The 25,997-nt window shown below is 41.6% G+C and overlaps 1 protein-coding gene across 1 annotated transcript; it reads left to right on the forward strand.

Annotated features, from left to right (window-relative positions):
- The first annotated feature begins 3,011 nt into the window (after positions 1 to 3,011).
- LOC110042329 (eukaryotic translation initiation factor 3 subunit A-like) lies at positions 3,012 to 25,284 on the forward strand. Its single transcript, XM_089287039.1, has 22 exons — positions 3,012 to 3,119; positions 4,021 to 4,351; positions 4,686 to 4,849; positions 5,490 to 5,548; positions 5,706 to 5,846; positions 6,542 to 6,750; positions 7,428 to 7,599; positions 8,210 to 8,407; positions 8,774 to 8,890; positions 9,340 to 9,432; positions 9,924 to 10,016; positions 11,675 to 11,812; positions 12,629 to 12,838; positions 13,422 to 13,526; positions 13,989 to 14,102; positions 15,447 to 15,569; positions 17,636 to 17,789; positions 22,066 to 22,314; positions 22,642 to 22,893; positions 23,283 to 23,381; positions 23,541 to 24,266; positions 24,530 to 25,284. The coding sequence occupies exons 1-22, from the start codon at positions 3,071 to 3,073 to the stop codon at positions 24,619 to 24,621; spliced, it is 3,888 nt and encodes a 1,295-aa protein (XP_089143165.1). The 5' UTR covers positions 3,012 to 3,070; the 3' UTR covers positions 24,622 to 25,284.
- The last annotated feature ends 713 nt before the right edge of the window (positions 25,285 to 25,997 follow it).

The raw sequence follows: 25,997 nt of genomic DNA on the forward strand, positions 1-25,997 counted from the left end.
AATTGTTCTTCGGTTACGCCCCCGTGGTGGGACGCCGGATACCACTATCCCATATTGGTCACGTTCTGAGTACGTTAGTGGATTAAAGTCTACTGTTGGACCCAAGTAACTACGTATTCTCTGTCTTCCCGTTGGATTGTTTTGCTGTAACAGATCCCGAAATCTCTAGGAGTCTGACAAACTCCATCGCTGCAAGAGTGTTTCCCTCTGGATTGTTGTAACAAGGATAACAACTTAAGCGGCCCAAAAACCTGTTATCACACATGGCACGCCAAATTGTTCATAGATAAAATTTAGAGGAAATATCCAAATTTCAAGCTTTAAACTTGGCGAGGGACTCAAAAGTTCTCCCACCCGATCTAACTAGTGTTAAGTTTACTCACTAATGTCTCTTCTCTTGGCTCAGTTTATCATCTCGATCGATAAAAAATCTCCATATACACTGTACTTTAAACTTTTGCTTTCTGATCTCTTAATCATTATTATATGGCTAGCTCTTTGACCAGGCGGGATGAATCAAATCCTGCGCTGTGATTGGCTACCCGAGCGGGATTACCTGCTGTGTCCAGCGATGAGGCAATATTGTTTTTTCCTTGTAATAAATCCTTTATTGACCAAGCTTGTTCGGTCAAGATGGCTGGATATTGGCCTCACTCTTTTTTTTTTTCTTTTTTTTTTTTGCCCGTTTGTCGACCAAGAAGAGCTCCGTTACGGTTCATGAACACGCAAAAAAAGAACGAGGCTAATACCCAGTACAACTTTGGTCAATAACCCATATTTATACACTGTCCAGTTCTTAGCATTTGATGAGGTGAAGTCTGCATACGAGCCAAGTGGCCCATCAGGCCGGAGCTTACCCCGTTCTCTGTAGCATGAAGCGACTAGGAGTATTTCTACTCCCCCCTGGACGGGATGCTAGTCCATCGCAGGGTTACCCCCAGCATAAAGTTAGCCGGTACCCATTTATACACCTGGGTGGAGAAAGGCACTGTGAGAGTAAAGTCTCTTGCCAAAGGACACAACACAATGTCCCCGGCCAGGGCTCGAACCAGGACAACTCGATCCGGAGACGAGCGCTCTATCCACGAGGCCACCGCGCCTCATGGCGCGAGATTTTGAGACCATGAGGCCACCGCGCCTCCAATAACAGTTGGTAAAATATTCCGATGAGCTTCCATACGTTAAAAACAGTATTGGTACTCTTATCCTCATTTTCACTCTTTACCCGTTCTAAAGCAACAAGAGTCAAATCCTCCTGTTTACTTTTAATTTTTGATGTCTTTTATGAGCTTCAGGGTTCATAATTCAGAGTTACATTTGTGTTGTTAGCAAGGGCAACTTGGGCCTTAGTCCTCGGATCTTGGAAGTTAGTACATCTCGGATCGTCAGGACCTGTTGGGTATTCACGAGGCTAGTAGATATAGTGAATCCAGACGTTCATCTTGGTGAAAACTGACCTCTGTGAGATAGAGAATTAACAACAATCTTGATAAGTCTGTATCCCGTGTCGTATGATGTTTCACTTCTGACATAATTCGGAAACTAAAACTTTAAAAACGCGCGTGTGCACAAGTAGCTGAAGAATCCCTACGTATCTATGTTCAGCTAATCTTCTAAGAGCCCCGAATTTACATGCGCCGAATCTCATAGTTGAGTCGACTCGAGTTTAAAAGTTCGGCATTTGATTTAAAAGTCGCATTTTTTGTGCCGAATAAAATTGCTGAGCGCGAGCGACGTGTTCGTTCCCTGACTCCGCTTCAACTTTCCCATCAATACGGCTGACAATGATAAGGAGCACATTTTGCGTTTAGATCGTTAATACCTTTCGGCAAACACCATTTATTCCCGCAAACCATGGTTGGTACTAACTATGCGCAAACAGGATGCGGGGATTTATAATGCAGATGGCAGTGCATTACCTCTTAAACTCTGATTGTCGTTTCACTTTCAAGTTCATAGACCTCGCTCTCCATCTTCTATGTAAGCTTAACTTTGCTGAAGAGAAGTAAGAGCCACTGCATACACTATTATCCTCAACAGTCGCCATATTGCTTTCCTACTCCGCATGTCATGCAGCATAGAGCGGTTTTTGCTTGATGGCAGAAACATTGGTTTTGCATAACTACGTTACACGACTGGAGCGAAGCAAGAACCACACATACTGGTATCTTCAACAGCCTTCCTTCTACATCTCCAACTGCAATTGCCGCCGAAAATTCCCTTCAGCTTGCTGTGCGCATGTCATGTAGCACAAAACTGTGGAGTTATGGGTAAAATATTATTTAACATAATTTATGAATTAGATTCGGCACATGTAAAATGCGGCGTTTAAATCAACTGTCGAACTTCAGTCGTATATTCGACTGGATCAGTCGAATATTCGACTGAACGCGCATTTAATTCAAACATGTCGCATTCAATTGATGTAAACGTCGCATTTTACACGCACTTAATTCGGCAATAAGATTCGGTGCATGTAAAATGCGACGTTTAAACTGGGCCTTAATCATGTTAACCTCGAGCTGCTGGCTGTGCAAGGGGACTGATCAGCTATCGGCATGGAAATCTAGTATGTTCCAGTGTACTCTGGCATTCCTCTCCTCTGCTTCAAGCACTAGTCATCACATGGCAAACCACTCAGGTAATGAGGGCACATTGGGTGAAAGCTACTGTCGCCTTTCTCCAGACAGAAGTAGGATGCCTCTAAAAATTTAAAAATATAGATACAGCGGTATTTTACAAGGAAATGTTTCGGCCAATCCAATTTGAAATAGTTTAAAGTCACGGGGCAAAATCGACAATTCGAATTTTGTCGTCTCTGGGAATTCCTTGCCTCAGAAGTAGCTTAAGTTTACCATCTTAAAAGTGTTCACTAGAAATCCTTACGAAAAATGAAGCTTGCAAAAACCTCGTAAATTGCGCGCGAAATCAAGCGTGTTTTTCGCGCGAGAGCTCCGCGCGAAAATCCCGCGCAGTTAGTTTCGAAAGCGAGGCAAAATGCTGACCAGAAAGCTTTACGGTCGTGTTTCCTCTCGGTGAACGCGTTGGAAAGGGACGGCGTGTTAGCACCATGCCGGTTTACTTTCAGCGACCGGAAAATGCTCTGAAAAGAGCCAACGGTAAGAAACAGTCATTTCTACTATATAAGAAGTGTTTAAGATTTATCGTTAACCTATTTTCGAATCTTGAAAAGTAACTTGATCGAAGTTTTCTATAAGTCAATTTATCTAATTCATCGAATCTTCGTCAGTTCGGTCGATATTTATCAGAATAGGACTAGATTCTTTATTTTCGTTTTGCTTCCCAAAATCGCTGATTTAATCATATTTAATTTCAAGTTTAGCCCCAGAATCATTTTTTGTTTTCTTTGATCCCATTATTGTCAGCCTTTAGCCTTTATTGTCTTCATTTCCTTCGTTCAATCCGAACGATACGTGTACTTTTATAACCACGTGATTATTACAGGCTGTAACCATTTTAATCGCTTATTTTATTGATTTCCTTTCTTACCTGAAAAACATACTTCGTTATAAAGCTGATAGAAAAAAAGCTAGTGTAAAGAGCCATTAAAATGTCAGTTTTATGCAAGTAATGAATAAACTTAAAAGATCCTAGAGATTGTGGTAAACACCGAGGGGTACTAGCCAAAGTTTTTGGTGGGGGCGTGTGGTCCAAACCTTGAAATCTGTACCCTATTTCAGACAAAAAACTATGATTTTCCATACCCTATTTCAGACCTGAGCAAAATATCAATACCCCATTTCTGGCCTCTAAAATTAGTAAAGGGCCTAATATACAGGTACATGTATGACGGCAGCTAACCAGAAATGGCTTCCATTTATGTAAAATTTTGGCAAGGCTACAAATATGCCAAGCCAGAGTGCAAAAGATACCCTTTTTCAGACCAAACTTGCTACAAAAACCACACCCTTTGGGGCCGCACATCCTTATGTAGCCTATACAAGGGAGTATCCCCTGAGTAAATCGTTTCTCAAGTTATTATGTGTACTCTTTTTTTAGAGTTTATCGAAGTTGGAAAGAAAGAACCAGCTTTGGATGCATTGTATGATGTCATTAAAAGCAAGAAACATCGCACATGGCAAAACAAGATCCACGAACCCATTCTTTTCAAGTACTTGGAGCTGTGTGTTGATCTCCGAAGAAGTCATATCGCTAAGGAGGGATTGTATCAGTACAAGTTGATTTGCCAGCAAGTTAACATTGTATCACTTGAGGATGTCATTCGTTACTTCCTCAAGCTTGCAGAAGACCGTGCAGATGCCGCACGGCAAGAGTCTCGTGATCAAGTCCCAATTGTAGATGACTTGGATCAGATTCAGACACCAGAGAGGTACTGTACTAGTTGCTGTTTCATACATTGCATAGTTACAGGGTTCCAAAAAAAACTTGAATTCCAGCTTGCCTTTCAGACCAACAGCTCTCAAATGTTTCTTGCCCTGGTTAAGCTTCAATTACGTTGTACTTTTTTTGAGTAAGTTACATGTAGCAGACAACTTGTCCAGGCAGTTGCAAGTGAGAATGAAAAGTTACATTCTCAGCAGAAAAATCTACCTGTCCCGGACAACCAGATGACACTTGCTTTGAGCCCTGAGTTGAGGAACATAGGCACTTGGATTATTTTCTGAAAACTGTTGAGCTGTACTGTTCGTTTTTATTTCCTTCAGCATATTACTCAGTTTTGTTAGTGGTGAGGACACTCAGGATCGTACTGACAGAGTAATGTTGACACCTTGGGTCAAGTTTCTGTGGGAAGCATATCGCAACGTTTTAGAACTGCTGCGAAATAATGCTCGAGTGGAGAAGCTGTATCATGACACTGCTCAACAAGGTAGATTGAAGCACTTGAAACTGATTAACACTTCCATTTTTATGAATAACTGAGAAGAATTTTGTTTTACTTTACATTATTACTGTGCTGTAGTGTTCGGGTGACAATTGATTTACATTTGTGTGATCACAGCTATTCAAGAAATAGAAAACTTTTTCCATGTTTCTATCGAGTTATAGAAACATGAGTGGAAGTTTGGGAGAACCAGAAATGCTTTGGGAACACAAGCCAATGGGCAGGTGTTTCCACAGCTTTTTTGAGTTATCCCAAACCTTCACAAGTGTTTCTATAACATGTTTTCTATTTTTTTTTTTCAGAAAATACCACAACGAAAAAAAGAAAGCAACTTCTTTACTTTTATTATCAAGAATTTAATTCTCTTTGCGTGCGCCATCATAACATCAACAGCTCTTGCTAGTTCTGTGTTTCTATCTAGTTATAGAAACACGATTTTTAACCCATGAGCATGTGTATTTTCTCTGGGCTATTTTCTTATTCCAATTATTTTTTTCGTGAGAAAATAGGGAAGGGGCATTTGCTATAAAGTGCATGCTTTGTATCACATTTATTCTACACATGTGTAACTATTAAGTATTTTCAGTATCCTCTGTAATGCTAACTTTGTGTAACCTAATTTCAGCTTTCAAGTTCTGTTTGAAGTATTCCCGTCGCACAGAATTTCGAAAGCTATGTGACAATGTAAGTACAATTGTTTTGTTGTTACATGTACAGAAAACATATACTTGTGGTATTTTTGTGCTTTTACTCCATCAAACTGCAGTCATTGCCTGAATTACAGAACATTCATGTTTATTAGTGGTTAACATGTAACTTTGTTTTGTGTTTCATTGTTCAGTTGAGAAATCATTTAAACAATGCTATCAAGCACCAAGGGCAGCCAAATACGGTGAACCTCACCAACCCAGAGACTCTACAGCTTCACCTGGAAACGCGACTTGCTCAGTTGGAGAGTGCCATCAACATGGAACTGTGGCAGGTTTGTGAACTGTTGTTTGTTAGATAGAATTTGTCTTACAAATAAAACCCAGCATTGAAACAGAGATATGTGCATGGCAGTGACTGTATTTGAATGGCAACTTCCAAAGCATACGTGTGCAAAGCATGTTCAAGTGGTATATTAAATTTCAATCTTGGTTTTGTTGTGAAATTATTCTGCTATGGCATCTTTCAGAATTTTCTCAGTTTGGTGCTTCGGGTCCATTTTCGTTGTTACCAAAAAGGAGTTTGTCAAACTTGCATATAATTACACTCAACTCTTGTTATAGCAGACACCATTGTGACTGTCATTTGGTGTCTGTAATAGCAAGAGTCCGCAATGACGGGGTGTTATGAAAATAACCCAGTTTTCGGTGGCGAAGTGTCACGTACTGCTATAGTCCTTTACAATGTCCAAATTGTTTTAATTTGTTAACTACACATTCACTTTGATTCATAATCATGCATTGAAGGTCAGAATAGTGTGTAAACTGGTGAACATTCCAAGACCGCAGAATGTACATGTACATGTACGTCATTCAATACATCTAAATTGTCCATTGTAATGAGAGAAGAACAACAAAAATGTTAGTTTGGGACCAGTTGAAGTTTCCATAATTCCCAAATTTTGTAAATCTACTTATCTTGGACATTGGGACATTTTAATAAACTTTGTTCTATGTTACTCCATTTCAGGAAGCATTTAAAGCTGTAGAAGATGTCTATGGACTCATGCAGCTTTCCAAGCGACCTCCAAAGCCTCAGGTGATGGCCAACTATTACCAGAAGGTTGCTCTTGTCTTCTGGAAGGCTGAGAACTACTTATTTCATGCCTGCACTCTTCATCGTCTGTACGTGCTGTCGAGAGAACAGAAGAGGACGATTACCACCGAGGAACATCAGAAGTAAGTTTTCGTAAAGCAGCTTTGAATGCTGTGGGGAACTGACAAAGGGTGCTCAGTGAAGTGATATATCTTAATTACTTAATACACCCATAAACATCCTCCCAAAGAAATATATACCCTGGAGTTAACATCTGGTAAACCCTATTCAAATCCAAAAGATCAAAAGAAGATGGTGTTGTTGCAAGTGGTGCTGGGGCTTAACTGTGGTTGCTGGAGCATGAAGCAACAACGATTATTGCCACATCCCCTGGATAAGAGGCTAGTCCATTGCAGGGTGATTTAAGCGTTACATAAATTAAGGTTACCCAGACAGTTTCCCAATACCCATGTATGCTCCAGGGATGAGAGAGGCACTTTTAGATACATGATACAATAACACTTGCCAAATTTTACATTTTACATTTTATTTGTAAACCAAACCGTTTGAACCAGATTCTGACTGATAAGCATTATCTGCCCCCCTTAAGTTAGCAATGTGTACATGTGCCTGAGCTGCAGATGATGACTCACTTTTACATCACTGTCCTAGCTTCCAACACGTGTTGAGGAGAATCTTAACCACCCATAGTCTGATGCAGCCCATTGGGCATTGTGTTTGGATATCAGTGTGATGTCTAATGAGTTTGTATTCTATAGGCTGCAGCTCACTGTTACATTTTGATTCCTTTTTTTGCCAGAATGGCATCCAGAGTTATGCTAGCCACACTGGCCATTCCAATCCCAGTGTCGCTTAGTGAGACAGAGAAGCATCTGGAGTTGGACGAGATTGCACGTGAGAAATCCCGCCGTTTAGCAGGCCTCCTTGGGCTGCAGACCATCCCTACAAGGGCATCGCTCATAAATGACATGGTAAGGATTATGTTTTTGTGTGGCATTTTTACAACCTAAACAAACAACAATGTACTTGAATGTTCACTGGGGTTTCATAGCGTAACGGCTCTTCAGATAGTTGTGTGTGTTTGATACATGAGCAGAACTCAAATGTTTCCTGAAGGTTATTCTATTTGGAAATACTTGGAATATCTACCTGAGGAGCTCTTAATGTTATAGGTTAACTTGCCTGTTGTTGATATACTTAACCCACTATGCAACAAAGCAAAGCATTTATCATGAGCCTCCAGCTCTGGGAACTGGGTAACGACCCCTGTGTAATTGACATTAAATAATATCATATGCTACAGCTACATAACAAGGCAACAGATGACTCAAAACCTAATGACAGTCCTCAGTGGCAACAACTGTATTGCAGACTACAGAGTGAGTCATTTCTTTCAGAACGCTCAAACTGAAAAGGCTGAATTAGTCTCCTCACTTTTTTGAGCTAAAAAGCTAAGCCATCAACTAGGATGTATAATGCCAGATACAAGAACCACATGGTCAGTAATGCTTCATTTGGTGACCTGAAGGGCTAAACTGTATTAAAACTATTGATGCAGTTTTTTTTTTTTCTTGTTTGTAGCTGAAGATGAATGTCCAGCAGCATATTATGCCACAGCTGCAGGACCTGTATCAATACCTAGAGAAGGACTTCTGTCCCCTGCAGCTCTGCACCAGGGTGAATGCCTTCTTTGAGTTCCTGCTGGAGAACGAAGAACTGGAGTTGTCTCAGTACATCAAACCCTTGCAGGAGGTGGCCATCGTGAGACTGTTGAAACAGGTACTGTCCTGATTAGTGAAACTACTTTTTTCAGTTTTGCCCTTTGCTGTGTGTAAAATACATGACATTTGAGAGTTTTATCTGGAGACTCGTACTTAGAGCATCTTGAGTCCTGACTATACATGTATGTGTGTATGAAGTAAACTGTAGAATGGCAGCCACATACTACTTTGCTGTCATGCAGTAATGATGTTTGAGAAGTGGTGTGGGTTTGTGGTGGCTAACCTACAGTACATGTAGCAGCCCACAGCTGCAGGGTAGCAAAATCTAAATTAAGCTTACAAATGGTTAGGGCTCAGTTGTATTAATTAGGGATGCTCTGGTTCTTTGATTGGTATTTTTAAAACCTTTGCATTTTGTTTTTAGGTGTCTCAAGTGTACCAGACAGTTGAGTTTTCTCGGTTGTTGTCATTAGTGCCATTTGCTTCAGAGTTTCAGCTGGAAAGAGCCATCGTGGATGTTGCTCTGGAAAATGAACTGCAGGTATTATTTACAGTGAAACTCTTGATCTAGCGAGAACTTAGGTATATATATAACAAGCAAATTGTTTGCAACCAGTTAGCAAAATACATGTACACTGTGACCCGAGTTCCTGTTCAAAAGTAACAGAGGCAGATATTTGTACCCAATATTTACACATCAGTTTAATTAACTAATTATCGTAAAATCAAAAATAAGTACAGGTTACTCAAAATAACCATACGGGCTAAGAAAAACATTAGTTGAGTATCCAGCTGGTTGGAAAAACCATGGAAAAAAATATCAGTAATGTAATATTTTAGAACATAACAATAATTGTTAAGAAAAACCATTGTGGAGTATCCAGCCACTGGGCACTGGAGATTGTAGACTCTACTCTTATTGGTTCAGTTGGGAATGAGTGCATTTGTTTTTTGTTTTCAATCCTTATTTTGTTTTGTTGCATTATGCAGGTGCGCATTGATCACAGAACTAAGGCCATCAGTTTTGGACTTGACTTGCATGTGGCTCACAAAGAGGAGGTGCCAGAAGGACCTTACCTGCAGGTACTGTATGATCTGCAGAGAAATTCTCATAATAGGTTCATAGGTTGTCACTGATTTGGGCTTGTGCCAGGGGAATTAAAATAATGCAAAGTAAGACCTTAAATTAGCTACGTATACCTTTCATTTAATCAGTCGCGCTGTGAATAGTGCAAAAAGTGGGTTAAGGTATTTTTATTAGGTGTGAGCTGAGGTATTCTTGTTCATTTAAAAGGTACACATACATGTACATGTAGTAATGATGGCAACAGTTCTTAAATTGCAACCATTGCACAAGAGTGAGAGATTGTGTTACTGAGGCTCTGTGTCAATTGTCATAAATTTCGGAAGGGTATGAAATTGCCTTGTGTCATCGGTTTTGCCGACATTTCAAGACTTTAGCCTTGAGTTTGAGCTGACTAGTATGAAATTTTGGCTTGTCTTGATTTGACTTAATCTAGTAAGTAACCTTTTCCCAATGTTATATGTTTAAATTTGTGTATTGTTTGTTGTAGTCAATGCCATCAGAGCGTCTAAGAAATCAGTTGACACTGATGTCTACAGCATTGCACAAGGCGATCACCAAAATACAGCCTGAGGCCATCAAGGTATGCAAGGCCTTTTTAATGTGAAGTGTCTGTGCACTGGACACTTGTGTGAATTCCCCAGGGATACTCAATGCACTTAAGCTTAGGGGGTTGCCTTCTTGGAAGGGGGGGAGGTACCCTACAAAGTTTTGTATGGGGAGGCTCCACCCCATGGTCCAAACCGTAACCCTTTTGTATACTATTTTGACAGGAAAGGTTCCCCTTTCGTATACCTTTTATTGAAAAAAGGTAACCATTTCACATAGTTACTTAAGAACACTACATGCCTTTTCTAAACCCATGGCATGAAGTTAACAAACAATATTATGGGAGAACATCAAGCATTGCCAGTAGAGTTGTAAACCAAAAGCAAGTATTATTTGTTCAGTTCATGCTTTGTGGGAGTCAAGATACTCAGATTTCTCTACCCTTTCATAGACCTCAACTTGCGAAATCCCTAGCCTTTAATAGGCCTGAAACCTGAGAAAGGTACCTCTTTTGAGCAAAGCCTCCCTGTAGAGGCCAGTATAGGGAGTACTTCCCCTCCCCCTTGCCAGAGTTGCTTTTGTGTTAGTTCTTAGAATTTATTGATTCGTCATGAGACCCCTACGGGGTTGTTATCTGTATTCTGTTCACCTGTCGGCTAGACGACGTAGTGGCATAGCAAGGAGAAATCTTACATTGATCAGCACTAACAAATTAAAGGAATCAGTAACTGGAAAAAACTCAAGCATGTACATTATCACCACAGGCATGTACATGTAAAGTTGCAGATCAAAAGTTTCTTTTAAGACTTGCTGTGTATGATGATACATTTACAACACCAACTTGTCCTAACATCCACCATTGTGATGAGGAGAAGATTTAACCACCCATAGGCTGATTAACAGCAAGCTTCAGGATCTTCCTTCCTCCTTGTAAAGAAACTTTAAGAAGTTGTTACTCATTTGAATTTTCTTTTTCCTTTTTTTTTTGTCATGGTAATCTCATTCCTGTGGAAATACATTTGTGTGGACTTCAATATGAATAGGTAAGAGTTGTATGGATTGTCTCGTGAACAAGTGAAGCTGGACACATTGATCCAGCTAGTGTCAAGTGTGTACATTAGTTCACTTTGCCCTTCTTACTTGTCAAATGCAGAGAAAATCAATCTTTGAGCTGACCGCTTAGGCATGCTGTAACTGTGATGCACTGACCCAAATGTCTTTCTCGACAGCCCCTTTCCCTACCAAGGACTTACACTGTATGTCTTACGTGCCATGTTTTGTCGCAAAACCACTGAGGACGTGTATATACATATACACCCTCAAACAAATAACATCACTGAGAGCCCAGTTGTTTGAGATGGCTTAATTGAATTATTATCCCTGGCTGTTGGAATAAAATCATCATATCTGCCAGCTGGAGTGGGTGTTTGGCTGTGGTATAGAAAAGGTCAAAACAGTAATTTCATCTCTTACTATACTTCTGTAATTTGATTCTGCGCTATCTGCCATTAGTTGTCTCTGTATTGTGCTGCAAGTGATGACTAATTTTCAAACAACTGTCCTAGCATCCAACTTGTGTTGAGGAGAATCTTAACCACCCATAGTCTGATGCAGCACTGTCTGTCCTCATCAACTCTTCCTTCATAGCCTTTTCCATGTCTTAGTAATGTTTGGTTTCTCCATCATTTCCAGCAAAAGTGCCAAGAGGAACAGCAAAGGATTGTCCAGGTGTATTTACGCTCTTCAAAGAAGGAACACAAGCAGATGCTGGAGAGGAAGCTTGTGATTGAGGCTCGCAAAGAATATCTAGAGTCTCTTCATGTTAAAAGGGCAAGTGTTTCTTAAGAATAGCTATTAATATCAATATAAATAGAGAGTTGAAGAATGACATATATTTTGGCAAAGGGCAAACAGCAAAAATTGTTTCCCTTTCCTCTAACCTTTATAACAATCCAGCATGAAGAAACTCTCTTATATTTACAGCAAATACAATACTAATATTCTCACTTCAGTCTACCAACAGCTTAAGACAGATGGCAATTTACAGTAAGTTTTCTTTTTCTTTGCCAGAAAGGTCATTCTTAAAGTCTCTTGTACTTTTGGTTAGCAAGTCACTTCTTTCTCTTGTTTTCTATCTTAGTAACGTTTTACTCTTGGTTAGCTTGTTCACCCTTTAGAATTCATTTAAGTTAAAATCAAACTTCTTTGAAAAGTGAACTTGACACTTACAAACTTGTACATAAATCTACTTGAAAGTCCTTGCAATACATGTATGTTGTATCATTATTGATTCCTTATTCTGTGATAGCAAAAGAAGACATTACTATGATGGTTCTGTGTGAACTTAGTGACATACTGTACATGTACTTAGAAGCAAAGACTTTGCAGTGAAAAAATAAGGGAGGTATTCAAGAAAGGTGGTGTAGTAGTCTGCTAGGTCAACAACAGTACTTGCATAACTGTACAAGTAGGTCAACGACCAAAGCACATGCAAAATGCAAGCCTGGACACTTTTTGTTTTACTAGCATTTTTTTAAAAATGCAGGTGAAAGTGCATTCCCCATACATTTACATGAGATTCTTGGACTTCCAAAACCTCTCTGTGGAGACAAAACACTCATTTGACTGTAATTGTATGTAACGTAGGAACGAGAAGAACAGAAGATGTTGAGGTTACAGCAAAAAGAGAATTTAGAAGCAGAACAGAAGCGTCTCAATGAAGAGAGACAGAAGAGGGAGGTACTGCGTAGAAAACAAGAGCTTCAGGAGATCGAGAAGAAGCAGGCCATGGACAAGATTGCTGCACTCAAGAAGACTACTGTTGGTGCCAAGGCTCTAAAGGATTTAACAGAGGAGGTTAGAGATTAAGGACCCCTCTTGTCAGAATGACGAGGTGGCCTCATGTTTAGTGCGCTTGTTTCCAGACCAAGCGGTCTGGGTTTGAGCCCTGGCTGGGGACATTGCATTGTGTTCTTGGTCAAGTCACTTTACTCTCACAGTGCCTCTTTCCACCCAGGTGTATAAATGGTACTGGCAAACGTTATGCTGGTGGTAACCCTGGGATGGACTAGCATCCCATCCAGGGGGGAGTAGAAATATTTGTAGTTGCTTCATGCCACAGAAACTGGGATAAGCTCTGGCCTGATGAGTCACTTGGCTTGTATGCAGACTTTACCTTTACCTCATCGAAAATAAATATGCTGGGGAATTTTTTACACAGTGGCAATTATTGAATGTCGCTTTGTTTTCATTGATTAAAAGGAAAGAACCATAAGGAAAAATGCATAATTACGAGGAAGTAAGTACATGTTCCTTAGGAAAACCTGCCCCTGCATGCAAGGTGCACTTCTGGGTTTTACTCTGCTACTTGTGTTAGATGGTAACAATAATTTATATATTTTTTTGTTTTTTTGTTTTTGTTTTTTTCGTTGGTGAACAGGAAATTGAAGCCATGGATGCAGATGATATCCTGGCCAGACAAGTGGAACAACTTGACAAAGAGAAGAGAGAGCTGCAGATAAGACTCAAGACTCAAGAAAAGAAGGTAAAGCACACGTGTACCGTAGTTGTCACATTTCCAAGGCATCGAAGGGACTTCAACTACTCCCACCCCCACCCCACCCCACCCAAAAAAACTGATGGATCGCGCAAGAGCAGAAAATGTCTTGATGTCGTTAAATGTTGTAATAGTAGTTATGTGAAATTGGTAAGGAGATTAAACTAATCATTTGTGCATGTTTATTTTACTCTAAATCACCTCACATTCAACTGAGTACCGGTCATTTCTTCGTTGAGTACTTTGGTATAAGATCAAACTGTTGCTGAATGTTTTTAGATTTTGTCTTGGTTCCTCTTTCTGCCACACACAGTACAGACTCCAGCTTAATTTCGGTTTATCCTTTTTTTGACCAGTCCTGTGTACGAAAATTCCCTTTGTTCTTGGGTGACTTGTGCCTAAGAACTGTACTTGCCTAAGTTTGCTAATCTTTACTTCATCTCGGTCTAGATGGATTACCTTGCACGAGCAATGCGAGTGGAGGAGATTCCAAAGCTAAAACAGCAGTATGAAGAACATCTTGTGCAGGACAAACAGTTCTGGGAAGAACAAGAGGAGGAGAGGGTAAATGACATTGTCTCTATATTAACACATTACAGCCCGTCGTTTGTAATCCGTTTTAATCTTCTCCATCCTTGTTCCTTCATAGTGTATTCTTATCTCTTTAGTATTTTTCTATCTTAGTGAAGTTTTATTTTCAGGTCTCCTTCAATTTAAAGGTAATTTTGTACGTGGCCATAATAACTTGGAATAAGGTGACTGAACTCCTTTGAGGACGTTCGCGCTAATTGTTTCTGCGCATCCTTACTGCGCACGCAAATTCACACGCCACGTCATGCATGAGCGGGCGCGTTGAGTAGTAAAATAAACAATGATAGGGCAGATGGCCATTGCTACAGCTTTGCCTGGATTTAACGATCTTGGACGTTCGGTGACCCCTATTTTTCTTTCCAGAAACATATTTTATTTACAATTATCTCCATATTGTCCTAATATGAAGGAAAAAAGTCAATGTGGGAAGTTAAAAAAATAGCAAGATTTCTGTCCACGGGACATCGAATCCTGCCATCTTGCGGCTGCAAGGCGCGTGAAACTATGATCGCTAAATATGACCCCCCCCCCCCCCCGTCCCTCCCCCAACTTTTTTTACATTTCTGACCTATCTAACTCATCATCTTACAGTGGTGAAAGTCTCAGGAAAAAATCAATGTTGGAAAATTTTCGCGCGAACGTCCTTAAGCAACTACATGTTAAACTTTTCGGAACAAAATTTTGCTGGCAGTGATTTTTGTCTGCAGATATTATTCACTGTTCCAAAATCTAGTGTTCATCTATTGCAAGAAGTGAACAGTTTTCAAAAGCCTTGATATCGATATGCTTGCGTTTCAGCATTTTAACGATTTTTCCTGGTCTCAGATGTTGTTGCTTTTCTGTTTCTCGGTTAGTACTGGGAAAGAAGAGAGAAAATCTTTGGGACCAGGATAATCAATTTTGTTTCAGGCCACGTCCACATCACGTCGGAGGAATTTGAAAACGGAGGTTTCACTCAGAAAGTGCATCAAATGTTTTCCGTCCACACTACACCAGAGCAATTTGAAAACGCAACAATCAGCGGTCATTTTGGGTTTGTGTTTGAGGAAAACTCGGTCAGGGAAATCACTGGATTAGCGTGACCACGTCGTTTTCGAAAAGCTCCTTTTTGAAAATGTTTTCCGTCCGAGCTAAAACACAAAGGCGGGGTTTTTGAATTCCTCCGGTTTGAAGAGCGTTTTCCAGAAACTCCGTTTTCGTGCCGGATTAGTGTGGACGGTAGGCCGAACCGTAGATATAAAGCTGCGTTTCAACATTCCTTCAGCGTAGTGTGGATGCTGTCTCATTCTAAATATTCCAATTCTGTTGACTTGTCAGATCAGCAAGGCTGTGACTGAGCATAAGAAGTTGGTTGAAACAAGTGGACGACTTCAACGCATGGTGCCAGACAAAGATGCTTTTGTGGAAAATCTCTTCAAGGCTCGGCAAGCAGCTCATGAGGTGAATACAACACAGATTGCGTGTTATCATTAGAAGGATTGAAGTTTTAACGGCAGCTGTGTAAAAACGTAAAGAAAACTTGAGGACTCGCATCAATTAGCTGAAGTCTGGTTTATACGCGAAGCCTTATGCAACCTCGTTCCCAGGTTCCTCTCTCTTCCTCCCTCGAGAAAGTACCCTGGTTGCGGCTGGTCACGTGTCTACGTATGCCAACCAAAGCCGCACAGAGGGTGGGTCCTCAACTTAATTTTGTCAACACTGTCTAGGGAGGTGAATGTTGCACTGCTATACAGACGATATTTTGAAAGTGAAGCAAGTCAGAGTTCCTGCCTGACCAGTGCTTCGTCTCTATGATCTAAACTTCTGTGAGTATGAGATGTTAATTGAGAGGGAACTTCGCTTATTTTTCACTGCTTTTTTGAAAAACGTCAACAACCTGCTTCGGATTAGGTTAATCAGTTTTTCACAGCAAAAGAATTAAATAACCGTTAAATTATCGACGGGATGCATTCAGCTAAGTGAGAAGCTACAATCGTGGACAAAATTCCTTGGGACACTTTTGTAATTTAACGAATTATCTGTGTTTTACTACTCAAGTTTGAAAAAAGCGCTGCTTTCCTTTTAAAAACGCGTTACTGTTCCCCCTCCCCAGCCAATACAATGTTGAAAATCAGAAGAAATTGCAGGTAGTAGTTTTCAACATTGTATGGGGGGTGGGTGGGGGGCGAGGTTAGGCAGGTGAAGTTGTATTCGCGTCTGGCGTGTGCGCAAAAGCACCAAAAGTGCAAATTTGTCTCAAGACTTTTGTCCATGATTGTAGTTTCTTGACCGAAAATTGGACTTAACCGCTAAACGGTTTTAAAACGAAAGCCGTAGGATTTTGCAAAAGCACGACCAATGTCGTTGTTGTCAAGTTCTTCATAAAAATTTTCACAGAAAGAGAATCGAATGACCGTCAAACTTTGATTGGATGAATTCAATCAAATTCAAAGCTAGTTTCTTGGCCAAACACTGGACGTATCAAACTCTAAACGAATGCATCAATGCCTCCGTTGTGATTTTGCCGATCTAAAAATATAAGCTTAAGCAAAATCAAGCTTTAATATTCAGCGCGCAGACGTTGTTGATGTTAAGTTCTCGTAATTTTTTATCGCCGCAAGAGAATGGAATGACCGTCAAACTGTCGATGGGAGTAATTCAATCAAATTCAAAACTACCGTTGTAGGCGAACATACGACGTATTTAACTCTAAACGAATGAGTAAATACCTACGTTGTGATTTTGCCGAATGATAAAATTAAATTCACCGCGCGGTTCTCTTATTGTTGTGGTCGTCATTTCAAGTTCTTTGCCAGTTTTTTTCACCGCCACAAATTCCAAAGACCGTCCAACTATCGATGGGAAAAATTCAGCCAAATGCAGAGCTAACCTTTAAGCCGAACATTGAATGCAGTTAACTCCAATATCGAATGTGTCAATGCCTTCGCTGTGAGTTTGGCCGATCCACAACAGGAAGGTTACAAATTTTACTCCCTACTGGGGACAGTAGGTGAGCTCAGTGGAGACAAACTTTAACTGTCCTGCCCCTCCCTTCAATCAGTTTTCTGGAATCTGCAAAAATCTAGTGGACTCGTGACCAGCCGCAACCAGGGTACTTTCTCGAGGGAAGAAGAGAGAGGACCCTGGGAACGAGGTTGAGACTTATGCACCACTCTGGCGCAAGGAGTTAGTTGAAGTGTGAAGTGAAGTTTAATACGTGACGCACTGTAGTGTACAAGTGCAAGGCAAGGTGAAAGTAGAAGCCGTTCGTGACCTGGTTGTATCGGGAGTTAAGCTCGCTAATCATTGGCCTACTCAGTGTGCCTCGTGCAAACAAGAAAGTAGTGAAACTATGCGTACCTTCTTTAAGTTTGTTACATGTGCAGTAGCTTTGTTCTGTCTAAGTGTATTTTTGTTTCACTTATTGCACTCTGCTTTATAGGAGCTATAGTATTCATTGAAGAGAAACTTGGCATTATCAAGTGTAGCGTATGAACGTACGAAGAGCCAATATTTTTTCTTAACAGGAAAAGATGACAGAATTCCGAAAACGTCTGGATGAGGCCAGGAAGCAACGCATGGAAGAGCGCAGGAAAGTACGCATTGCGGAGCGGAAGGTGAAGCGAAAGATTGAAAAGGAAGAAAAGGAAAAGAAGGAGAGAGAAGAGAGGGAAAAAAGAGGTATGGAAACCATGAATTATCAGGAGACATGAATATCTGACACATATCTCAGTTTTTGTACTCGTCCAGTTCGCGTACAAGTGTTATCGTTTCGTACTAACAAACTAGATTTATTATTTTGATGTTTGGAATAGGTAGGTAAAGGAACAACGTATCAAATTTCTTTTGGGTCGGAAAAGTATCATGTTTGCCCTTTATTTTAGAAGCGGTAATCAAGATGTGGTTATTTAGTGTTATCTTGAGCTGGAACCTGGAACTTCAAATATAAGTTCGAACACTACCTGCTCGTTCCTGCGGAGCTGTGCATTAAGTTTAGAAAAAAGACTGTTGCGAAGCCTCTTAGGGACCGTTCATTTTTTATGAGGGAGGGGGGGCTGGTGGGATTTGGGAAGCACCATTTAAAAATCGCATGACCCCACCTCAGCTTACCAATTTTTTCACATGGCCCCCCCCCCTTGTAGCGGTCATTTTTGGGATGACCCCCCCCCCCAAAAAAAAAAACAATATTTAGATTTCAACTTTTTTAATATTTCTCTATTATCCTCCTACTTCACGTTATTGTGCTCACTATGAAGACAATATTTACAATCCCTATACTACAGAGAGCTGTTGTTTAAAAAACAAGTCAAAAGAAAGAGAAGTCATTTTCGGATCTCCTAGTTATGGCTCGCCCTGAGCGTGTGGCATTTGGCCTCTCATTGATATCTTCCTCATCTGAATTGATGAATGCAAGAATGACATCACTTGAGTCATCTTCTCCCCTAGAGTCAATGGCATCACTGTCATACTCATCATTGTCACTTTCATCCGTTTCACTGCTGTCAGCACTTACCCTGTTGTCATTTTGTGTCAATGTCCTGGCATTTCTCAGTGTTGGTTGGCCAGCTCTGAGAGGACTCCTCTGCCGCAAGCATGAATGTCTTACAATTGCCTTTACTTTCTCACTCTTGCTGCTTTTCAAATGCTGCTTCAGCCCGTGGTGGTTCAAGTACTTGTTTTGTTCTGGAACACGTTGCTTTTTAAGCTTGGTTAGATCTTCGCACAACTCAGTCCAAGGATAATCCTCATATGATTTATCTTTTGCGTCCCTACTTAACTTCGCCTTTTCTTCTGCTCTCCTTTTCCTTTTAAATTCCAGCACTTCAAGATGCTGAAGATAATCCACCACAAACTTTGATTTGACAATAAACTTATCTGCAAATAGAGCAACGCTCTCTGGGTCAGATAAAACCAGCCTGCCACTTCCATGCTCTTTCTTCGCTTGGACCCTTGGCTGCCAGTCATCTGGATCACGCCCTTCTTTTGGGGTCTTCTGGTAGGAGAGGTAGTGGTATTCCGGTAGGCAGGAATGGTCAGGAACTGGTTTAGGATATCTTTCTATGGGTGATTCAGTCCATTCACAACAAAAAGAACAAATTTCTCCTACCTTTTCTTGACAGGACAACTTTAGAAACTCTCTGTAGTTCTCCCCCTCCTCATAGTGCTCATTCATAAACTTCTCAATCTTACGGAAGTAACAGTGGCCTGGAACAGAGTCTTTCCTTGCTCCTGCATTGTGATACTGAACCAAGTACGAAGTGTTGTGAAAAAACTGGAAATCTGTTGATGTGTTGTGTGAAACACATTGTTACATTTAATTTACAGATGTCTTTATTTGGAAGGTTTTTACCTCTACTCTAGTGATAGGCATGTATAAATGTTGCCCTGTCCAGGTAAAACAAAAAGCTACGAGTGTTCTCAAATCTTGCAAATAGTGGATTACTTTTTATAAATTTTAGCATACTTGTTGTGGTTTAAATTTATCTATGGTTTAAAATTTCTTAATTTTCAAGGTAAAATGGGTTTGACTAGCCTACACGTCACGGTTCGTGACATTTGTACATTTACCGTTCTCTGTTCGGTCACTCGACCTTTCTTGTCGCTTCACTCGTGTTCATGAAGGACACTTCATGTTGTGTAATAAGGAGGAATTTTAGTGGAGTTGAGCCGTTAGATCATGCTATGGCAAATTTTTACAGGTCATAGGTCTGCATGGTTTCCGCTGTTATCTGCATGTCGACTCGTTGAGTTTGACACCTCTGTAATTTGCCATGTGTTTATGCATTGTTTAGGCTCATTTCTATTGCAAGATATGCTTTTAAATCTCCATGAATTTGCTTTTGAGGGACAAAATATGAAATTTACCGTGAACATGTTGCTTACTTGCATTCTATATTGTGACGCCGGGCCCGGCTGTGATTAGAACTGTTTGCAAGCACAGTAGGTAGATCGTTATCACGGATATCATATTTGTTCTCCTACGATTTCCTTCGGAGACGCCGTAGCTTTACTTTGAGAAAGCTATACGTTTGTCTAGAGACATTCCTATGTTTCTTGCAGCTATCTGATCGAGCTTGTGTTTCTCTTGCTCGATGTATAGGTTTATTCCTCCTTTTTATTTCCTCCTCTTTTACAAACCCCGTCTTTAAAATGGGGTTGATGCTATACGTTGAGTGCGTATTTTTCCTTTAAGCTCCTTGACGTTAGTTGAGTGCTGCTATGTCTTGCACGATGTAGAACGGGGCACCTCCATAATAATCATGAAAGAGGCTCATTCCAAAATGCGCAATAATGGCGAAAGCGACGAGTCGTTTAAGAAAAGGTTTACAGCTGAACGATCCAGGCAGTTTGACATCTTACATGCAAAAGAAGCAATCTTTCTAAGTGCGGATGGCTGTTCAGAAAGGGCGAGTGAGTTTTCCATGCCAGGGTACCAGTTGAAGCCCAGTGATGGAAGAAAACTGAACTTCTCCATCAAAGAACACAGAGCAATGGTGGAAAAGTTGAATGCCACGATTCCACACTCTTTCAGTCCAATGGGCTTGCTTTAAAGCAGGGCGAAGAATTTGCCCACAGTTTTAATGTAAAACAGATCAAATTTATAGAAGCTAAGTTGACGAAGGTCACGTAGGACATGGAAGCACTAGAAAATAAGAAGAGCAATTATAACAGCATATTCAAGGGCATACTCAAACAGCACATCAACAAAAGGAGAAGGAAAAAAGAAAACCGCAGAAAGTCAAATGAAAGAAAGAGGAAGCGGACTGAAAACAACGTCCAACGAGTTTATGGAATCTGTGTTGGAAACCCGCTAGGAAATGATCTTCCACAATGCCTTGTGTACCCTCCTAGAACGGCCGTCCCGGAAGAGTGTATTGAAGTTGAGCATGTTGCTACGTCGTTATTTAGAAGAGATGGGCCATACATCGCACAGCTCTTGGAAGGGAATTATTTCACCAATGCTGCAAGAAGCAGAATCACCACCAACCTTGAGCAGGAAGTCAGAGATTATGTTTACACCTTCATGTACCCTGAAGAGTACACTCTGACGGAAAGCATTGCTGCTGCTTGCAGACTCGATTCTCATAGACTCCCATAGCAGCACAAGCGGCGACGAAGAACTCGACGACAGCGAAGGTGAAGATGACTGCCAGTGAAAGTTGCATTCGAAAATAACAGTGTTAAATACTTCTTTTCAGTAGCTACAAATGCTTTTTGTCGCCAAACGTTTTTTTAAAGCAAATGGAAAGTTTATAATAAATTTGTATCCTGCCTTCTATGTTTATTCTATAGCAATTTTTTTGATATTCAAACATCATGCCATTTTAAAGTTTTACTAAAATATTTCACGTGACCCCCCCTTTTCCCCTTATTTTTTTGGGATGGCCCCCCCTCGAAAGTCATTTTTTTCGCATGGGCCCCCCCCCCCCCAAATCCCGCCAGCCCCCCCCCCCCACCTTATAAAAAATGAACGGTCCCTTAGGATTTGCTCTTTGCCAGGATTTTTGCGGGCGTGTGTAATTTCTCGACACATCAAAAATCACGAGGGAAACAACCTCGTTTTTACGTGTACACAACAAACTTGGGTATGAACCAGTTAAGCTGTGTACAAATTCTGAATTTGACGGTAAAATAATCTAACAGGTTCTGTCATCTTCCCATCCCAACCCATATATCCTCTTCCTGCCCTCGGGTGTCTTCCGAGAGATAGAATTGAAAAATTGAGTTGAGATGCTCACCTTGCTTCTAATGTCTCATTATTCATCTGCCTAATTGCCACAGTTGTCGTTGTTTCCTTATCCTATTTGATTGTTTTGAACGAAGTCTTTCGTAGTTCCCGTTGGTAATGTAGCAAGTGCTTTGTGGTATTGAATGACTAACAGATGGAGTACTTAAAATGAGTAATTGCCTTTCTTTCCACTAGATTAAAGATTAATTTTTTTTAATAAAACACTAGAGCGCGAAGAGGCTGAGGAGAAGGCTCGTAAAGAGAAGGAGGAGAAAGAACGAGAGTATCGTGAGCGTATTGCTAGGATGGACGAGTTGGAACGTAAGCGGCGAGAAAGAGAGAAGGAGATTGAAGAAAAGGAAAATCTATCTCGAAGCAAACCTGAGACTGATCGAGATGGTCCAGCCAGACCAGTGGACCGCGACAGAGACGGAGACCAGTGGGGTCCACCTCGCAGGGATATGAAAGACGAAAGAGGTGAGCCACATGTAGCTCGTTTGTTGGCATTGTTCAGTCAGGAGCCAAGTTAGTTGGCTGTCGCGTTTGGGAAGTTAATGTGGAGGTGACCCGTGGCCTTAAAGAGTGATCTTGTTCCAATCAAGAAGTAGAGCCCCCGATTAAGAAAAATGGAAAATGAAAACCGACAAGCACACATAAGCAGAACTGAACTCTATAGTTTTCATCTGAATGGTCATATACCAGGATTACTCGCACAGATTGAAATTTGAGCTTGATGCAAGTGACTCGAGTAGAGTGAAAGTGCTTGTGTTTTTAGCTTATTCCTCCTTGTTATGTTGTTTTTAGAAGGAAGAGACGAGCCTAAAGGTGGTGCACCATGGAGGCGTGATGATCGCGAACGTGAACGTGATGGTCCACCACCAGGCCGTGAAGAGGAGTGTGATCAGGAACTTGATCGGCGTCGTGGTGGTGATAGCCGAGATGACCGTTTCCGTGACGATCGTTTCCGTGATGAGCGTTCCCGCGACGATCGTTTCCGCGATGATCGTTTGCGTGACGATCGTCCCCGTGATGATCGCTTCCGTGACTCAGGTCCAGGTTCGTTCTAAAAGTCAGAATATATCTACAGTCACGTCCAAGTTGTGCTTACGTTACCCATGCGTTGGCAAGGATATCGGTTATGAAAATCTGGAAAGTTATCAGCTGGGAGTGTTGTTTTACGTGAAAGGAATGTCTGGCAATCGTTGAGTTAAATTATTAAGCTCGTTCTCTCTCGCCATAGTTTTATGTTGTTAAGTAAGATTGAAAATGACTTTAAATTTTAAGATTACTATTCTATCCGAGCCGAGAACCTGTTAAGATGAAAGTAGCAGCTTTACATATCAACACTAAGATCAGAAACTCCGCCATTGCCGCAAGTTGAAGTTGTTAGACGAAGTCAACGTTATAAGACGTTAGATAAAACATCGCTGATTTGATTCTCTCAGGCGGGACCTGGAGACGGGATGACCGCGACAGAGAAGGGCCTCGTGATGAGGGATCATCTTGGAGGAGGCCTGGGGACAGAGATGGTCCCCCGAGACGTGGTAAGAAATGTCAAACTGTACATGCATGTGGTTGTGTTATACGCTTGAGGATTGGAGTTTATGCTCTACTTATATGCTGGTCTCCTATAACCGTGTCTGGATTATTACTGAAAAAGGTTTCAACTTTTAAGATCTATCTGTTTCTTTACCTTTTGTGAGACATGGACCGTGGAAGAATGGATGACCGTGGTCCCTGGAGGAGGGATGACCGTGACCGTCCTCCCTTAAGTGGATGGCGTGACCGTGACCGTGATCGTGACGAACGTGACCGTCCACCACCAAGTGCTTGGCGTGCGCGTGATGACCGCGGGCGAGATGATCGCGGACGTGACGACCGATGGCGTGACGATCGTGGCCGTGACGATCGTGGCCGTGACGACCGTGGTCGTGACGACCGATGGCGTGACGATCGTGGACGCGATGACCGTGGACGCGATGACCGTGGACGCGATGAACGTGGACGCGATGAACGTGGACGCGATGAAGGTGGACGCGATGAACGTGGACGCGATGACCGTGGACGCGATGACCGTGGACGCGATGACCGTGGACGCGATGTTCGTGGACGCGATGAACGTGGACGCGATGATCGTGGGCGTGACGACCGTGACAGGCCGATGGCTTGGCGGGGACGTGATCGAGATGAGCGTGACCGTTCATCAGGGGATTCTTGGCGTCCTGACCGTGATCGCGGTGATCGGGATCGTGGAGGCCGTGAAGGAGACCGCTTTAGAGGAGATCGAGATCGTGATGATCGTGATCGCCCTGGGTGGAGGAATGAGCGTTCAGATGATCGTGACCGTGATCGTGATACGTGGAGAGCTAGAGGGGATGAGCCAGGTCGTGATCAGTGGAGACGAGAACCACCCCCTGCACGTACTGAAGGTTGGTTAGCGCAAGCCTCCCACCCTCCCCAATTTGTAATCTGAGAACGTCTTCAGATTAGCTTAAGACCCCCCCTCCCCCTTCCCACCCCACGCATCCCCCCTCCCCTTGCCTATATTTCTCTTTACGATCTGGTCCTATTTTCTGTGGTTTACGGAAACGACCTTTAGCGAACTGAAAGAATGAATTAGCGACCAGCGTATCGTTTCCATGCAGTGCACTGCTAGCTCTTTTGTAAGTTTAAAGTTACTTTTCTTTTGTAGGAAAATCCTGGTCAGCGTCCCGTCGCGGTCGCGAACGACCCCCTGCAGAGCAATCAGATCCAGAGGGTTGGACCACAGTTCAGTACAAATGAAGAGTTCACGCTACCCTGGCGAGGAACTGAAATAAACATATCACACTACCTTGGCGAGTAACTGAATTAAATAGCACATATCTCCTTGACTTGATGTGCACAGCTTTCCAGCCTATTTGGATTTGTCATCAGAAATATGGTTAAAACTTGTGTGGATTTTTGTAGTTTGACTTAAATTAACACACTGGGTTTCACGGTGATTATCTCCTGTTTGGGTGATTCATGTACCATCTGTAACTCTCGCTTAAACCTGCTTGAGTGTCACTCGAGTTAACCTACAATGAGACTAAATTGCAGGACCACACTAGATCACAACCTGCTTGGTGGATATGGCTATCCAAGACAGAAGCTTTGAAGCACGTGATATGTAAAATTTACATCTGTGTGCGTGTGTGATTACCAATGTAAACAGTAGGCTACGCTTCATATATCAATATTCTAACAGGGCTCCGAGGCATCAAGGTCGAACTTCTTTATTTGGTGGTGTTCTTGGAACACGCGGAACTTAACAAATCTGCAATTTTGTCCTGAAAGCCTCGGAGCCATGTTAGAACATTGATATATCGATCGCGGCCTATTTAAAACCTGTTTATTAAGAATAACTCGAGCCAGGGTAGATGGCGGCAAATGAATATTGTTGTCAATAAATGATTTCTGCAAGTCGTTTGTTGTTCCTAGTTTACTGTTCATTGTTATCCATCCATACACCCGCTCCATTCTGCGTGATGTTCAACAAGGATACAAAATCATTTTCGTCCCCAGACGTCTTTCCCCCTTTTCCGGGGGTCTTTCAACGCTGGTTTTATAACCAAAAATGTCCCCGTTTTGATCACTATTAACCTAAACCCGTTCGATTAGAGCTCCTATTGACAGGAACTAATTTGGACAAAGGGAATTAAATGCAAAGGTAAAAGTCTGTCCCGAAGTGGTGTTCAGATGTTTCGTTCTATAGGACTTCACTCAAAATTTCCCCTTGGAAGCCAGACTTAAATTTCCAGAAGGTCCAGATGTTGTAATCGAACGGTTTTTGGCAGAGATCGACCTGTTGATAGAGAGAGTGACGGCGTAGGATGAGGAGAATGATAGAAACCAGGAAGACCACTGGTGTTCGTTGAAACGTGGAAATTTCCTTTTTGCCTCGTGTTGCGTGACGGCTACGAAATCATTTCTGCCTTTGATTTTTAATGTGAGACATTCTATCCGAGAGCGAGGGAAGTACTAGGAAAAATAATGGCAAAAAGTAGTGGCAAGACGGTTTAACTTTCGTGAAAGCAACCTGACAAAAGAAAATAAATGCTGAACACGTACTGAAAGGGTCACGAGGACGCATTAACAGTGAAACCAAGTGAAGCGTGGCTCTCAAGATTACATTAATG

The sequence above is a fragment of the Orbicella faveolata genome, unplaced genomic scaffold (assembly GCF_042242905.1).
Source record: "Orbicella faveolata isolate gen_17 unplaced genomic scaffold, um_ofav_v1 contig_1, whole genome shotgun sequence".
Lineage (NCBI taxonomy): Eukaryota > Metazoa > Cnidaria > Anthozoa > Scleractinia > Merulinidae > Orbicella > Orbicella faveolata.